The following is a 17,526-nucleotide window of genomic DNA, read 5'->3' as shown; positions in this document are numbered from 1 at the left end:
TGAGAGTGAGTGAGTGTGTGTGTAACCTGATCCCGACCTTAGCAAAAATGTAACTGATTCACAAATGTGATTTTTTAAAATTTTATAAAAAAAATTTAACTTGTTTTCATTTTATACAATATAAGAAACACTCAGGAGAACAAACAATTCCAGAAACTCACCTGCCAACAGCAGGAAGCAGAGTTAATGCTTTGCACAAAAATAATAATAAATATCTGAAGATGGAAAGACTATTTTAGTTTAGAATGTTATTTGATTTTTAGAACAAGAGTCGGGGAAGGGCCAATCTGAAGTTTGTGAGATATTAGCAAGGAAACCCATACAGAATCTGCAAACCAGAAACACTAAGGCCATGCACATATACAAAGGCATCTTCCCTACCATCCACTCACAAATACTCCTCTGCTCACAGTATAGAAAGGACTTTTGCCCAGAACTCCTTGAGAAAACAGATTATCAACATGTGCTTCCATCAACAGCTCTGTGCCTTGAGTGGCAGGTCTATAGAGGAAAAGAAGTGAGGAGTGATCTGGGAGAAACAGATGTTCATCACTACAAAACATGTCCTACAGTAACTTATCAGGAGCATTGCAGCAGCTCTATGGAGTAGTATAGTAGCTCCTTCTGATTGGAGGCCCTATTAACATTTCAAGCCTGGGAATTTGGCTACCTGTCCAGCGGACTGTAATATCACCATGTGCTACCAAGACAATGAAGCTGCCCCAGCCAGGCCTTAGGAGCCCTTCAGCTTTAGGAGCCCTGCTTGCATGGGTGATGGAGATTTCAAACCAAATTCCCTTGCTTGCCCGTCCCCTAGCCCCATTTCTTGCTGTTGTTCACTTCCTCCTCCGGCTGTGACTCTTCAGGTCCTCCAGCTCCTTCTCCATCAGATGGGACTCAGCTGTAGTCTCAGACAGCTGCAACCAAAAGCAGGCAAGAATAAGAGTAAGAATAATCCCTCACATCCCCATGGAGTATTGTTTTTATAAGACATACACCAGAACAAGGAAAGTACTATCTAACTTATCTCTCTAAAGTCCCTTACACCCAGCAGGATCCCTAAGCACTTTACAGACATACACTACAGGTACACAGACACCTTTGGGGTAGAACTCAGCAGGTTCTGGGTCTGTAACACACTACACAACAGCTTTAGGAAGAAGTGAGAAAGAGTTTCCCCAATTAATACTTCGGATTTCACAGCATACTGTGTCCAAAGACCTTGCAGAGATTTACAAATGTGAATGAATTAGCTTTCACCCATGTGAGGTAAAGAAATATCACTCTCATTTTACAGAGAGGGAAACTGAGGCACGAAGGTTCACTGAGTTGCCCAAGGCCACCCAGAAACACTATGGACAGCACAGATCTCCTGATTGTGCTTTAACCACAAAAACATCTTTCCAACTGAAACTGCAGAAGGAATTTAGAGAAGAAGAATGTAATTACCCAAATTGCTATTTCATCAGGATGACATAGTGCAGGGGTAGACAAATTGCAGTTCTTTTACAGTTAAAGTGCAGCTCACAGAGCCCCCCACAACAACCCCATTCTCCACCTACCGGATGGGGGGTGGAGGGGGAGGCTTGGGGCTTCTGCTAGAGACAACTGGTGCCTGAGAGCAGGGGGGAGGTCACAATTTAAAGGTTCACCCCCCTCCCAACAGCTTGAGTCACGCTCTCCCAGGCATGCCTCCCTCTTAACCTAAGGGGTTCTCCCTGAAACTCCCAGCTGTTTGCCACTGCCTCTCTCCACGGCTGCAGCTCCCAGTTTGCCAGCTCCAGCAGCTGCTGTGCAGGGAGAGGGCCCGGTGGCACCATGTGACCAAGAGGGGTCAGCAAATCCTAGCAAAGCTCGGGGGGGCGCCTGTGACCCCACATACCCCACTCCTGCGCACTGCCTCTGGCTTCTGTCCTGCAGGAAGGAGTCGTCTCAGGGCTTCAACACCATGGGGTGCACCTGCCACAGCTTCAGCAGGACCAGGCTGAAGTCCTGAGACCCCCCTTTCTGCGGGGCAGAAGTCCCTAGCCCACGGGTCGGCAACCTTTCAGAAGTGGTGTGCCGAGTCTTCATTTACTCACTCTAATTTAAAGTTTCACATGCCAGTCATACATTTTAACATTTTTAGAAGATCTCTTTTTATAAGTCTATAATAAATAACTAAACTATTGTTGTATGTAAAGTAAATAAGGTTTTTTAAATGTTTAAGAAGCTTCCTTTAAAATTAAATTAAAATGCAGAGCCCCCCGTACAGGAGGCCAGGACCTGGGCAGTGTGAGTGCCACTGAAAATCAGCTCGCCTGCCTCCTTCAGCACCCGTGCCATAGTTTGCCTACCCCTGCCCTAGCCCCATCACCCCACCGCAGGGCTGACGCCCCAAGCCCCAGCAGGCGCACCTCAGCTCTTGAACTTCTGAAGATTGTCGTACGTGACTCGGAAGCTCAGTAAATTTGGCCGCCCCGACATAGTGGTTAACATTCTTTGTTAAATAGTTAACATGTTTCACTCCAGGAGTGACTGCATTTTTTTCATAGAAGCTGTGATCCCTGTGTATGGCTGTATTTCAGTTTATAATGGTCTTTGGGGTGAAAAACTATATGGAGATGAATGATCTTTTTCATTACTCTTGCAAAAAGGGAGGCCTTATGGGACCTAAGATCTCAAGTGACCATGGTCTTCATTTCACTGACTGTGCAGAAGCCCAACGGTGACAAGCAGATGCTAGAAGGGAGATGAGAAGATACTAATACACAAATAGAAAGTGGAAAACACTCAAGGTATGGGGGAAGTCTTCCTATATCATCCAGATGTTCAGATCTTTCCTCTCAGCTATGGTACTCATGTAATCCAGCTCTTCTGCTGAAGGGACACTGACCTTCTCCTCCTCTTGGGGAGGAAGTGGATGAGGTCAGTTTTCACTGTTGCACAATCACTACTGTTGTTAAGTGTGTCTAACAGCGGGGTAGGGCTCAGTGTGAATGGGAACAGGGACACAGGTTGGCATTAGGATCTGTGTTTTTGGGATGACCCAGAGCTCTTCACTCTGTCTCAGAGGCATTTCTGGTCACTTCAGAGAGGTGAATCTCCCCATCCTCACCATGTCCAGCAGGATATCCACTTTCAGACGCAAGAGATTGTTTTCTTCCTCCAACTGCTGGTTCCGCTTGCGCAGGCGCTGTGTCTCCCTGCGATCCGCACTGCTGCTCCCTGACTCTAAAGGACACACAGGCTAAAGTTATAATCATCAGTTATAATCACCACAACCCTCCCAGATCAAAGTAATAGGAGCAGCTCCTCACCTGCTATCCATTGGCCATTCTCAAACTTCAGACTCTGTCCAGTGAGGTTCATGTTGGGAGTGCCATACTCCAGGCCCAGCTCAATTTCACGGGTTGATCTGTCCAGCTGCAGAAAAAATTCAATGTTTTCTAGAATTTTCATTTTTTCTCTCCATACGTTCCCTCACACCTTCACTTTTTCTAAAGTGACTGGCATTCTTGTGAAAGGTGCTGTACCAATGGCCATAGAATCTGATGTCCTAGTAACATTGCACATGCTTCTGCAGCACAAGCTTCTGTCTCTCACACACCTATACAGACTCTCCTTCCAACATATGTCACCCCTGAACTAAAAGAGCTATCTTTAGAGACATGAGGGGAGTTCATTCTCCGGGGTCTACTTTATCTTTGGTGCCAACTGTAAGGAAAGCCCGTGCCCCACTGGGGTCAGTATTAAAAGCACACATTAGAAGATTCAGGTGCAGTGAATCCAGCTTCTGAATGAAGATGGAGTGAAGTATGCCACTAACTAAACATTCCACTTCTGCTCTCATTATCCAGCCATCAGTATGCAGTCACGACTCTGGACCAGAAGAGGAAGAAGAAACAGATGGGAATATGAGAGAGGAGGGGTGTGGGGGGGAAGTGTCTAATATTGTAACAACTCTCATGACAAAGTAACATTTCTAAGGCAGACGACCTGCCCCTTGTTATTAAAGGGTTGACAGAAGATCCCTAGAACCCAGCACTTACCGAGTGCAGGTTGGAGAGAGAGGCTGATTTCCTAGGGGGGGTTTTCTTTGGACTGAATATGTTCCCAAAGAGAGGCATGGCTTTCCAATCTCCAAGCCTGCTCACCTCTGCTGCCTTGCCCTATTTTCCAGATACAAGGAGAAAACAGAGAAAAAAAAACCTCAGACATTTCTCATCTATCCAACTTCACACCACAGGATGATTCCCTATGGAATATTTAGGATTTCCAGTTTGTTGGTTCCAATTTTCAGTATTTATGCTTAAACAAATTATGGCCTTTAAAAAAGTAAAATGATAGGATATATTTAAAATCACTGTTTAACTCTTTTTAAGACCTAGGGATGAGCCCTCAGTGAGCGAGAATCTTTTAGGCTCTCTCTGGAAAGAGTCTTCCTGAGTGTACATATTGTAATTTTAGAGTATTTTCAATTACTATTTTATAGAAACCTACTGGTTTCCTCAAATATTTGATCAGCAGGCGATTTTATCAATTTTAGTCAGTTGTACTCTAAAACCAGAAACCCCAAGTACATTTTCAGAGTTTTGTTCAATCCCACTTTAAAAAGAACAACGCTTCTATATGAAACATTCACCCCAGAATAACCTCATCTTCCTGTAGTAAGAGTCCCTTTAAGGGGATGTCTTCAGTGCATGGTTAATCCAGCCTCTTACCCAGATTTTAGTCCTAAACTCCGTACTGTCACCACACAAAAATCTTTGACCTGCTTTTGGAGTGACTTTGAATTCAGATTTGCTTGCCTGGCTTTGAATTCAGATTTGCTTGCCTGGCTGGAGGTTAGAGCTTGGGTTCTGCTTTATCGCAGACTGTGACACACCCACTTTTCAGTGTGAATGCAAACTGTAACCCAGGTTACATAATTTAGGTACTACTAATCCTTCAGTGCCTTCCCGCAATTCCCCAGGATTGGATTTTCTTTACCTTCTATGCAGGGGCAGAGATTGGGGAGAGCAGGGGGAGCATTGCCCCTCCAACCAGAGACAACATGGAGTTACATTACATCTCTCCTCTCCCCCCACCCCCCCAAATTTCTGTCTTTCATGTAGCATAATGATTTTCAAACTATGTGGCACATCCCCCTGCCCCGCAGTTTGAAAACTGTCACCTCCTGCCAGGAGCTTACAGATCGGAAGCTGATAGGAGCCGCCTAGCCTGCCCAGGCCCCTAGCTCTCCACACTGGAGGAGCCAGGGTGCTAGCTGGCTGTCCCTGCACAGCCAGGCACTCCCTAGGCAGGGCAGGCAGCACAGCTCTCAGCTGCGCTTTGATGCGCTCTTGCCTCTCACCCAAAGGAGCTCCCTGAGGTGCTTGCTTGCCACTGCCCTGGCTCCTCAGTAGCAGCAGCGGATCCAGGAGCACTTCAGGGAGCATTTCGTGGCAATTGGGCTCCGCAGGCAGGGACTAGCTCTAGGGGGTGTTCCTGGTTAGTGCCAGGCTCCTTCAGGACAGAGGCAAGAGTGCATCAAGGCACAGGTTGGAGCTGTGCCACCCACCCTGCCTAGGGAGCACCTGGCCATGCAGAGGCAGCCTGGCTTGGGGAGCAGGGCAGGGAGGGCTGCTGGACTTCCAACCAGTATCCTGGCTCCCTCAGTGTGGAGAGCCAGGGCCGCAAGCAGTTCCCACCAGCTTCTGATCTGCTGGCTCCTGGCAGGAGGCGACAGTTTTCAAACTGTGGGTCACTTCCTCCTAGGGGGGGGCACACCACAGAGTTTGAAAACCTGTGGAAGGCTGAAATTGGCGGGGAAGGGCACATGACCCTGCATGCTCCCCCACATGCTGTTGCTGCTTCTGCTTCCCTGGGGCCTGGGACCCTGCATGTCCATTCCCCCCATGTCACCTCTGGGAGGCATGTGACCCTGTGTTCCCCACGCCCCCAAATATAGAAGCCAAACTATATCTATTCTTCTATGTGTTCTCTTTTCCTGCACCAGAGTTCACCTACCAGTTTATGTACACTGGTTCAGTGTTTACATCCCACGTTCATGGGGCCTGCAGTCCCACGGTGGAAGTGCTTCGGTTTACTGGCTTGGCAGGCTTGAGAACACTTCCCCTGGGGGCCCAGGAAGGACAGGCTCTTCCACAACATACCACCAAACAACTCCTTGAACAGCTCCGCTTACTGCAACGCTAAACTCCCTGGCTGGGATACGCCCCCAGAAATCCTCGCACCTAACCCAGGTTACTGCAGTGCCAGTGTGGATGCGGCTACAAGGGTGACAGCTGAATAGGGCTCAGCAGGGCGGACGGTCACGTATGGACTTGGCTAGCCCAGGTTCCCAGATCCGGGCTAACTCAGCAGTGAAGCCGCAGCCCTGACGCACTTCTCCCTTTGGAACCCCTGCACCAGGCAGCAGCTCCCCCGGGGAGGCCTCAATGTGCCCCTGTGTCTCCGCAGAGGGCAGGTCACCCAGGAGCCTGCAGTGTGCTCCCCGCACCCACCTCTTTCTCCTTCCCTTGGGATCTGGTCACCCACCTGCCTGGCTGGGGCTGCTGCAGGGCACCCGTCACCGCAGCGTCTGGGCGCTGCTGCACCCGCCCGCCCAGGCCCCGGCAGGGGCTTATCCCACGGGGTGTCTCTCGCTCCCCCTCAGGGCTGGGCAGGGCAGGGCGGGCTGCTGCTGGGCGCCACGTGCCCACGCTCAGGGTGGGAGGGCGCGAAGTCACCGGCTGCCCAGCCACGCCCAGCGACACGTGTGTATGTGGGGAGGATACTGGGGTGTCAGTGGAGATTGTGGACGTTGTCTCTTTAAATCAAAAACGAGGCTGAAACATCCGGGTTCCCCCGACCCTTCTCGTACCCGCTCGGCGGGAAAGCGCATCATCCCCACCTCACCTGCACCAAGCGTCCCACTCTGCTCCTTGCCCACTGCCGGCCGTCTTGCGCATGCGTATCTGACGCCTGCGAAATCCGCAGCTGTTTGCGGCGGGGGAACGGTCCGTACCACCTTGATGGAAGATGTTAGGACTCTACCACTGGGGAGAGGGGAAGGCCGGGAACCAGTAGAACGTTATTCTGTAAAAGGGCACACGTCAAAGTACGTCCTCTCCCCAGGGATCTGCTCATGAATGGAACGATCCGTATTCAGTGCGTCTGAGAGGATTCAGGGATATGAACCGGCATCAGATGCCAGACCTTCCCCCCCTTCCCCGGCCCGGAATGGTAGTGTCGGATTCGCGAACTGTCACGCGGGGGGAGACTCTGAAACTGGACAGTACCATGGAAGAGGGAGGTGAGTGCGAGCCAACGGCATTACCTCTCTACCTCAGCTCGAGTCCCTTGTCCCCCTCTTCCCCGACCCAGTGGGAGCGGTCGCTGCCTTCGGAGTGCGGAGGAGAATGGTTTGCGCCGCAGGGTTGCCATGGTGACAGGGACGCCTAGCGAGGCCAGGTATAATGAGCCCTCGCTGGAGGCTTCTCCCGCAAGCGCTCAGGTGAGCCGTGCGCGGGCAGCAGTGGCCGGGGGGCGGGGCTCGCTCCCACCCGGGCTGTGTCCGCGCCCGGCGCCCCCGCGGGGGTTCAGTCGCCTCCGTGCGAAGCCGGGGAGTGGCGCTGCGCCCCCCAGCGGCGCCAGGCGGCGCTCGGAGCCCGGGCAGGGCTACAGATCCCGCCTGGGCTGAGGCTCGGCGCTGCAGCCGGAGGGCGGGGCTGCCTGTAGGGGCCTTTGGAGCCTCCCAGCGCCGGGGGCTGAACTGGCAACGCGGCAGCCCGAGGGCTCCGTGTGGTTCCGGCGGCCTGTCCGGGGCTGCCGATGGGCAGGGGAGGAGGCGCCACCGTGGGGCCTGCGGGTATTGCTGCTGCCGGCGCGGTGCCTGGGCCGGGTCATTTCTCCCCTGCTGGGGCACCCGCGTGTGACAGCCCCAGTCTGGCGAACAGCGGCGGGGGTGAGACTTGTGACACAACCAACCCTGCCACGTCCTAGTCACTTCCCAAGAAGAGGCGCTTTAGAGGCGCTGTGGTGGTGCAGCCATGTTGGTCCCAGGGGGTGTGAGACACGGTGGGTGAGGTAAGAGCTTGTATTGGATCAACTTCTGAGGGTGAAAGAGGAGACAAGCTTTCCAGCTCCCTTCTCTTGAGACCTTCAGCTCTGGTGGAGTGAAAGCCCTTCTCTTTCATCAGTAGAAGTTGGTCCAGTAAAAGATATTCTCACTCACCTTGTCCCTCTTCTACGGAAACTCATTTTATCAGGCCAGAGGGCCACTTCTCCACCCTTTCCTCCTAACCAGCTGCTTTTCCAGATTCTCAAATGGGAATTATCTTGGTTGATATTTTCATACAGGAAGTTTTGACAAGCGTGTTTGCTGCTCATTCACTGGAGGAATGCCCAGACATCTCACATCATACCCTAAAAATCCTACCAAACCCTGATAGTTTAATAGCCCCCTCCTTCACTCCAAAGTTTCTCTGACCTTCCACACATTTCCCATTTATTATTATTTATTATAGTGTTATAAGTGTGCAAGGCACTATACAAATAAAGTACATAACAAGGTACCTACTCCAAGGAAATTACAGTTGAAAGTATAAAAGTAATACAAATAAATACAGCGTATATATCAGGGAGAAAATGAAGTCATAAAACAAGTGTTATCTGGAAACATCTGAGCTTGCTGAATCCTTAGTTATGCCTTAAAACATAGCCTGGCTGTTTGTTTCTATTTTTAGGGGGAGAATCATCCTCCAATGACCTTCTCCCACTCATCTGAACCCCACAAATCTCCTGACCTTTCCACATGAGGTGCAGTGTCCTTACTGCCTGTGGCAATGAAGAATTATCAGGAGGGATCTCATTATGAACCCACAAAATCCAGCAATGTTTGTCAAAGGGCATTTGGTTTTGAAGGCAGTAAAGTGGGAGAGAGGGAGAAGAAAAGAAGAGGTTCTATCAAAATATTTTTGTAATGGAAATGTTTTGTCCCCACTTTGCTAGAAATTAGTTTATATTTTGCACTGGAAACATGGCAGCCTTACGTACTTCACCGATGAACCCATTCCAAGAATTTATGGGGGTATTGCCCCTGCAACAAGCAAAGGAGACTGAGAAGTTGGACATGCAGCAGAGCCTAAATGAGAAACCTTCATGTATCTTCTGCCAGTGAACAGTCAATGCTAGAAAGTCACATACTGTGTTGCTTATGTAGGCCAAGCTGTATGCCCAGATGGGCACCTTGTGCTTCCACTCCAGCCAAGCCTCTTTCTCCCTACCCGATGATGGGCAGAACTCTGTTGATTTTGATAAACAGTGGAAATCAAGCTTTTGGGGTTTCTAAAATCAGTCTTTTTTTGGTTTCTGATTTTCATCAACATCAGTAGGGTTCTGTTCAGTGTGTGGGGGTGGCAGCCAAGGGCTCCACTAACCCTAACTGGACTCTAATGATGAGGTCACCATCTCAACCTATATCCTCAGTGTCTAAATAGGGATTTTAATGGAAATCAGGCTTTTCTAACTTTCTGATTTTCACCAAAATCAATAGGATTCAGCCCATTGATACCTAGAGGATTTCCCTGAGCTTCTGGAATTGATCAGATGTGATTTGCAACAATATTCGTGTTACAGACACACAAACAAATGCCATTGAGTGTGAGGGGTTGCTTCACTTTGCCAACTAAACAAAACTTACCATAGTTTGGGCTGTTCTAATAAGGGCATGATGCTGAGATTTCAGCAGTTAAGAACTGCTTAGATGCAGTAGAGGGGAGAGGTAAGACTTCATTTGTTTCATCAGCACTTGGTCTGTAATAATCCAAACTTGTTGACTGTTAGTAAATGGTTGGGGAGATTTTGCTGTTATATTTCTTGATGACTGGCTGATGTATTTTGCTGTGAAGGTTGTTGTGGCATCACCCAGGCTACACTCTAGACTGTTGAACAGCTGTGTCACCTCAATTCTCCAACCAGAGGTGACTTTACGCTGCTTTGCTGGGAGAACAACCACTCCTGGTCAGTTCATATACAGCATCTAGTATGCAAAATCACTCCCAGCTAAATTACATTAATGCTTTGACCAGCCACTCATGAATTCCATACAGGGTGATACCAGCAAAGTCCCAGTCCCAGGCCTTCCCCCAGAAATGTGTCTTATACTGCCCTGCTCTCTACTGGATGATGCAACCTCATATTAAAGTCTGTCAATTTATCAGTGGAAAACTATATGCACAAACCTTGTTGTCTCAAGCAGAGGTTCCCAAACTCTTCAATCCAAACACACTGGTTTAGACAAAACAATAAAATAAGTTTATTAACTACAGAAAGATACATTTTAAGTGATTACAAGTAAAGAGGCATAAAATTCAGAATTGGTCACAAAGAAAATAAAAATATAAAATGCAAACTAGTATATAACTTACCAAGCAGAGTAGATTCAAAGCAAAGGTTTTTCTCATCACCTGCTCTTTGTAGTCTTTAATGGCTGGAAGCTTTTAGGCCTCCCCCAGTTCAGTGTCCCTTCAGGCATTGTTGCTGCCATAAGCAGAGGAGTAGAGTAGAGAGGTAATTTGTGTGCATTCTCTGTTCTTACACCACTCCCTTCTCTTTGAGGATTATCTCCAGCTGTGGTTCAGGTGATAGTGAGTCTGTTTTCATGTTCTATTGTCAATATATAAAGTTCTTGCCTACACCTTTCTTCCTGCCAAAGAATGTCCATTTTACTAGGTGATGGTCCACTTGAAATTGACTCCAGGCTAAGGTGTTTGTTTATCTTTTCTTTCTAATGAACTGGTTTGTGCCTGCTTTTCTAAATTTGGATAATTTTACAGCAATACAATACAGTAGAATCTTATAACTTTTTACATCCTTTACTAGGACAATAATGTTCAGCACATTGAATTTTTGGAATGATATCCCACAAGGCATACTTATTCCAAAATTTATCAAGGTCTTTTAAAAAGGATGAACATGGAGTACAGACTGTATTTATTGGTATGGAATATATTTTAATGGATGACAGGGTGTCTAGAGCCTATGAGAAGCATCTCTTTGAGGCAAAATAAAAATATATATTCCTTCCCTTTTAATTTTCAAGGGCTCCCCAATGTGCCAAACATTTTGTTGGTAGTCCAAAGTTTGCAGCTCCACTGTACGGATATCAATTGCAATGGGTTTGGAGGCTTTTCTGAAAGATTTGAATTGTGTAGTTAGTGAGATGAGTCAGGGCTGGAGAGACAGGGGAAAACAAGTCCGAGAGAGAAAATATGGAAGAGAAATAGCAGCAAAGAGAGAAAGTATCAGAAAAAGAGTAGCAGCATGATTTTTCTGTGTGGTTTGTTACACCTATTAATATTCTCCAAAGAGGTTCCTTAACATAACTACTGTCTCAGTTTGCCCAATTGGCAGTATGCAGAAAGTTAACCAGAAAATCGCACATTTGCAATTGGAGCTGGAAAAATTCCACACTGATGACCTGGTGAGTAAAGACAGTTGGCTGCAGCATATGCAAGGAAAAGCATAGATTTAGTACACGTGGGGGAATTCTGCGCCACTGTGCATGCACATAATTAATGAGCCATGCATATTTTTATTTTTTTGTACAGAAAAAAGCTTCTGCTAAAAAGTTGCTGCAGTTCTGCCTTTTGCCCACTGGTGGGTGCTGTGGCGATAGAACACAGCAGCAGCTTCCAGCCAGCTAGGGAAGAGAAAGAGCCTGCAGAGCCTTCTTCACAGCATCTGTAGGGCTAGATTAGGAGACAGGGACTATGTGGAGACAGTGTGGGGCTGCTGGAGAGTCAGACAGGGACTCATAAGGGCTAGTGAGAGAGCAGGGCCTGCATTCTGGCTTTTTTTTTCTTTTTTTTTTGCTTCCAGCAGCAAAAGCTTAGAGTCAGCCCTGGAAGCAGCAGCAAGTTGTGTGCAGGTGGTGCTCTGGGGCCACTGCTGTTCGAGCCACGGAGGAGCAGTGCCCGCACCTTGTGGCTGGGCTGGGCAGGCTTCGAGCAGGTGACATTCGGGCTGGGGACCGCTCCATGGGGGACAAGGAATCGCCTGCAGGTGCCGCAGGGCAGCCACCCCCCCCAGCGCTGCACGTAGGGCTAAGTGAAGCGCCCTGAGCCACCCAGAGACTGCAGCAGAGCGGCCAGAAGCAGCAGCAGCAGTGGGGCGGGACCCAAATCCCACTCTCCGGGGCTCCACTTCCTCTGGGGCTACCCTGCCCCGGCTCCTCAGTCCCCTGCTGGGGTGGTCCCCTGGCTCTGCCCTCCTGGATCTTGTCCGGTCCTGGAGGCAGGACCCCTGGCAGGGACCCTGGGCTGAGGCCCGGCCCAGGAGCTTGCTGCTTACCCCAACCCTGCCAGCGCCGGACTGGCTGGAGGTGAGGGGGAGCGGGCAGATTCAGCACTGGTAGGGTGGGGAGAGCCCAGAGCTGGGGTGGCAGCGGGTGCGGGTGGAGGAAGGCACTGATGGTGGTGGTGGTGGGGCGGTGAGAGCCCAGGGCTGGGGTGGGGGGCAGACAAAATTTTTTTTGCTTGGGGTGGCAAAAAACCTAGTCGGCCCTGTGGGGGAGGACAAACTGGGGCAGGGGCTCAATGGGAGTGGAGGCTCAGGGACACAGGGGGAAGGGAGGTGCAGGGCCACATGGTGATAGGGAGGGGGTGCAGGGCCACATAGGTACAGGGGAGTGGTTCAGTGGGGGCACAGGGGCTGGGGTACAGTGCCATGTGGGGATGGGGGAATGAGGGTCAGAGTGGGGGTGGAGGGACACCTATGCCTGACTGAGAGAGGCTAGGGGTCAGCAGGATCTGCATGGGGGAAATTCCTTAACAGTCCCTTGCTGCCTCCCCCTGAATCTTCCATACTTTTCCCACCCATACTCAACAACCCTCCAAGTTCACACCCAGGCTGCTTCCCAGCAATTACTTCCTTCCCCTTCAGCTCCTCTGTTACCCTTGACTCCCCCCAGCCTTTGCACAGCTGGGAAGTGCAGGAAATATGGTTCTGTATTGTAGTTTAAATGAATTATTACCCAGAGTTCTGTATTAATATGCCTAGTAAAGAATCAATTTGTCAAAAAACATTTCCTGAATCTTTTTTTGTTGTCTGTATTGTTACAGACATACTTGCTGGCAGATATTTTGAAAAGAATGACCAAAAATAATTGAAACTGGATTATATTGTGTTATTTTGAAAAATAAAATATGCAGAATCTGAAACTATTATTTGCAGAATCTTTACTTTTTTGTTGTAGGATTTTTAATTTTTGGCACAGAATTCCCCCAGGAGTAATTTAGGAGTGTCTCCTAATGGTACATTTGGGCAATGCATCGTTTCAGCAGGGTAGATGTTGCAAAATAGTGGCCTCCTAACGCTTCCGAGGAGAGTAGGCACTGGAAATTACTGAGTCCTTTAAAGGAGGGGGAAATTATAGGGAGGACATCCCCAAAATTAGAACAGAATGTTGCAGTTTTGAATGGGCATTTTATGAATTAACTGGATTTTGTGAATGTATGTATGTAGTAGGGAGAGGAAAGAGAATGGAAGAGCAATGGCAGGAAAGATAACAACAGAAAAAGGAAGCAGGAGAGAGAGTTAATTGATTGTAGAATTATATTTCAAAACTGAAATCATTTGAGCTCAAATAGCTGCTTTAGGAGTCTGGGGTCCTTTTGTTCCCAAGCCCCAAAACTTAGTGTGGAATTAATCCTAACACCAATTGTTATTGTTTTTGTTATTGTTGAAGGTGATTGAGGACTTGGAATCATTAAAGAGATACTCTGGACAGAAGAGATTCAGAAGAGAGAAAAAGCACTTCAAGACATCCAAGGACAGAGGCACACGTACTTTCTAATTACATATCTTTGGGGTGGTTATTGGGGAGATGGGTACAGCTTACAGAGCTCCAGATCAGGACATTTCCTGCCAATGAATACTGGGGTATTAACGATCCCCCTTCCAGTGGAGTCCCATATTAGGACACTTCTTGCAAGCTCCAGACTGAAATGCCATCGGCATCTCAAGCAGCTCACACCCTCCTTGAGTATTTGCCCTGGCAAAAAGTAATTTTACCATGTAATTTTTGAAATTCTGAATGTACAAATAGTGTGTGCCCTCATGTCCTGGAGACCACTCTAGATTCCTGATCAGGACTTTGAAAAAAAGACATCTCTTGCAGAGAATCCATGACAGATTTTGAGCCCAGTGAATAATTGGGACAGGGTATGGGGAGTTTAGGCCCTGAATCTGTGAATACTTTTGCCTATGCTCAGGGCCAGCCTTTGGGGTAGGCTGTACGGGCCCTTGCCCAGTGCAGCCTGCCAAAGGGGGCATCATGAGTAGGGTTTGGATTCCCACCTGACCTGCTGCCCAGAGGCCAGCTGGGCTGATGGATGTGGCAGGACAGGTAGTGAACAGCAGCATAGGGGAGGGGAAGAGACCTGAGCTGCAGGGGGCAGTTAGACGACCAGCCCTCAAGCCAGGTGACTCCCCTGGAGCAGGAATGTTCCTCCTCCACCATGCTCCATGTGTGCAGCCACTGCTGTTCCTGTCCCACCCACTCCCTTTGGACTGGGAGCATCCTCCTGTCTGCTTCTGGGGGGTGGGGCAGAGGGGCTGATGCCGGGGTGTCCCCCTTCCCTCTACCCATGTACCTGATTTCCACCGAGCTGGGGTGACAGGACAGGGGAATCTGTGTGTGCTGCTGTGTCTCTGAGTCTGAAGCTGCTGATAGCTGCTTGTGTTTGAACAAGCCTAGTTCAGGCGCCTGACCGTGAGTGCTTTCTTAAAGAGACAGCATGTTCCCTCCCTCAGGCACACACACTCCCCTCAACACACACACACTTTCCTTCACACACTCCCCTCAACACATACACCACAGCTCCCTGCATCCAGGTCACTTCCCCATCTGGGCTGTGCTGAGGCATCAGGAGCTGCTGCTCTCCTACCCTCCTCTTACACAGCCCGCAAGGAAAGTGACCTGGATGCAGGAAGTCCTGACATTGCTCCTTGTTCTCCTCCTCACAGCCCCTTAGGGCTGCGGGGAGGAGGAGCAGCAGTCCAGTGCAGGAGCAATGCCAGCTGCTTTATGCATCCAGGCAGGGCTGCCCAGAGGATTCAGGGGGCCTGGGGCAAAGCCGGGGAACGGACATAAAAAAGGTGCCACCCACTGCGGCGCTTTTACTCACCAGGCGGCGCTCCAAGTCTGCGGTGGCAGTGGGTCCTTCACTCATGCCACAACTTTGGCAGCACTGAAGGACCCGCCGCTGAAGACCCAGAGTCACTGAAGGGCTCCTTGCTGCCTAAGTGCCGCTGAAGACCCAGACCACCGCCAGGTGACTAAAAATTAAAAAGGTGCCTCTAGGCAGGGAAGGGATTCTTGGCCAGGGCTCACGGGGCCTGGGGAAAATTGCCCCACTTGCTCCCTCCTCCCCCGGGTGGCCCTGCATCCAGGTCAGTTTTCCAGTGTGAGTGCAGGAGGGGGATGCAAGGGTTAGGGTCAGGAAGGATGGGGTGGGGGTTGGGGTGAAGGAGGTATGCACAGGGGTTTGGGGCACAGGAGGGGTGGGGATGAAGAGGACACAGTGCAGGGTTTAGGGACTCAGCAAGGAGGTACAGAAGTTGGGGTATTTCCAGTGAATTCCCATGGGGACAGTTCTTGGCTCTATGCTATTTAAAATTCTTATAAATGACCTGGAAAAAAACACAAAATCATCACTGATAATGTTTGCAACTGACACAAAACTTGAGGGAGTGTTAAATAATGAAGAAGACATGTCACTGATTCAGAGCGATCTGCATCAGTTGGTAAACTGAGTGCAATATGGGTGTTAATATGGTTAAATATATACATCTAGGAACAAGGAATGCAGGCCACACTTATGGGATAGGCGACACTATCTTGGGAACAGTGATTGAAAAAGATTTGGGACTGATGGTGGGTAATCAGCTGAACATGAGCTCCAGTGTGACACAGTGGCCAAAAGAGCTAATGCGGTCCTGGGATGCATAAATGGGAATCTCGAGTTGGAGCAGAGAGGTTATTTTACCTTTGTAATTGGCACAGATGCTACTACTGCTGGAATACTGTGTTCAGTTCTGGTGCCCACAATTCAAGAAGAATGTTGATAAATTGGAGAAGGTTCAGAGAAGAGCCACAAGAATGACTAAAGGATTAAAGAAATCTCATATAGTGATAGACTCAAGCTTAATCTATTTATTTTAACAAAGAGAAGGCTAAGGGGTGATTTGGTACAGTCTATAAGGATCTACACGGGGAACAAATATTTGATAATGGGCTCTTCACTCTAGCAGAGAAAAGTGTAATATGATCTAATGGCTGGAAGTTGAAGCTAGACAAATTCAGACTGTAAATCATAAATTTGTAATGGTGAGAGTAATTAACCATTGGAACCAGTGATGAGCTTCCAAAATCTCAACAACCGATTCCCTCCTCACCCCACAAGGGGGTTGTGGCCCTCCCTGCCCCCCCCCCCAGGACTGCTGCCCCATCCAACCCACAGTGTTCCTTGATGCCCCCCCTGGAATCCTTGCCTCATCCACCCCCTTTCCTGTCCCCTGACTGCCCCCCGCCACCCCATCCATCCCCTCCTCTCATTCCTGATGGCCCCCTGGGACCCCTGCCCCATCCAACAACCCCTTCTTCCTGTCCCCTGACTGCCCCTGGAACCCCTGCCCCTGACTGTCCCCTGCTTCCCCATCCAACCCCTCCTCTCATTCCTGACTGCTCCCTCAGGACCCTTGCTCACATTCAACGCCCCTGTTCCCTGCCCCTCTGACCACCCCACCTCCTATCGATTTCCCCTCCAACCACCCCCACCCCTGAATTCCCCTGCCACCTTATCGCGCTGCAGTAGGTGGGTGGCAATCCTACAGTCGCACTGCTTGGCTGGAGCTGGGCCACACCACCGCTATGCAGTGCTTGGAGCACCGGGTCAGGCCGAGCTCACAGCCCCCCAGCTTCCCGTGAATCAGCTGTTCATGCAGGAAGCCTGGGAGGGCTGAGAAGCAAGCGGCAGCTTCGCGCTCAGGTCTGCGGAGGTGAGCTGGGGCAGGGAGCGGTTCCCCTGTGCTCCACCCCCCCGGTTACCTGCTGCGCCACGGGCGGTCCCCCTGCCCCAGCTCACCTCTGCTCCATCTCCACCTCCCTGGGCCTGAGTATGAAGCTGCCGCACCACTTCTCCACCCTCCCAGGCTTCCCACACGAACTGCTGATTTGTGGGAAGCTGGCGGGGGAGGAGAAGAAGCAGGGTGGAGCATTCAGGAGAGGAGGCAGAGGTAGAGTGGAGGTGAGCTGGGGCCAGGGAGCAGGATGGGGAGCTGGAGCACCCACGGGGTCGGCACCTAAGATGTCACTTTTGGATAATGTGCTCAGGGGGAGCGGCCGCTCCCCTTGCTCCCTCCCAACTATGCTTTTGGATCACTTCAACTTACTTGTTGTTAAATTTAGAAACCCATGCAGGACAACCAGTTCTAAACTGGCTTCTAAATTTAACAGCCGGTTCCTGTGAACTGGTGTGAACTGGCTCCAGCTCACCA

General features: G+C 49.8%; 2 protein-coding genes across 6 annotated transcripts in view; one reads left to right on the top strand and one right to left on the bottom strand.

Moving 5' to 3' along the window:
- Positions 1 to 67: 67 nt before the first annotated feature.
- Positions 68 to 6,963, bottom strand: CBY1 (chibby family member 1, beta catenin antagonist). The gene is made up of 5 exons (XM_030546395.1): positions 6,883 to 6,963; positions 4,032 to 4,151; positions 3,300 to 3,405; positions 3,098 to 3,213; positions 68 to 917 (listed from the first exon to the last, which is right to left on the bottom strand). Exons 2-5 carry the CDS (start codon positions 4,107 to 4,109, stop codon positions 837 to 839), a joined length of 381 nt encoding a protein of 126 aa, XP_030402255.1. The 5' UTR covers positions 4,110 to 4,151; positions 6,883 to 6,963; the 3' UTR covers positions 68 to 836.
- Positions 6,964 to 7,387: 424 nt separating this feature from the next.
- FAM227A (family with sequence similarity 227 member A) overlaps positions 7,388 to 17,526 on the top strand; it is a 55,159-nt gene continuing 45,020 nt past the window's right edge. For 2 of the 5 annotated variants that reach the window (XM_030546376.1, XM_030546370.1), the window contains exons 1-5: positions 7,393 to 7,480; positions 8,712 to 9,128; positions 11,364 to 11,449; positions 11,848 to 11,979; positions 13,715 to 13,811. In XM_030546376.1, the coding sequence (XP_030402236.1) occupies positions 9,005 to 9,128; positions 11,364 to 11,449; positions 11,848 to 11,979; positions 13,715 to 13,811 (439 nt within the window). In that variant the 5' untranslated portion in view covers positions 7,393 to 7,480; positions 8,712 to 9,004. Of the gene's footprint in view, positions 7,481 to 8,711; positions 9,129 to 11,363; positions 11,450 to 11,847; positions 11,980 to 13,714; positions 13,812 to 17,526 lie in introns of all 5 variants that reach the window. The other 3 variants (XM_030546378.1, XM_030546377.1, XM_030546380.1) reach the window with 3 other exon arrangements.

This window comes from Gopherus evgoodei, chromosome 1 (genome assembly GCF_007399415.2).
Source record: "Gopherus evgoodei ecotype Sinaloan lineage chromosome 1, rGopEvg1_v1.p, whole genome shotgun sequence".
NCBI lineage: Eukaryota > Metazoa > Chordata > Testudines > Testudinidae > Gopherus > Gopherus evgoodei.
This window is presented reverse-complemented; position numbering and strand designations above follow the sequence as displayed.

Bases quoted from the DNA above. Each gene is read 5' to 3' on its own strand.
- CBY1 (XM_030546395.1), bottom strand. From the start codon at position 4,109: ATGCCTCTCTTTGGGAACATATTCAGTCCAAAGAAAACCCCCCCTAGG. The intron at 3,406-4,031 runs GTAAGTGCTGGG...TTTTTTCTGCAG, and splicing joins CTCTCTCCAACCTGCACTCG to CTGGACAGATCAACCCGTGA. The intron at 918-3,097 runs GTGAGGATGGGG...TTTTGGTTGCAG, and splicing joins TGGATATCCTGCTGGACATG to CTGTCTGAGACTACAGCTGA.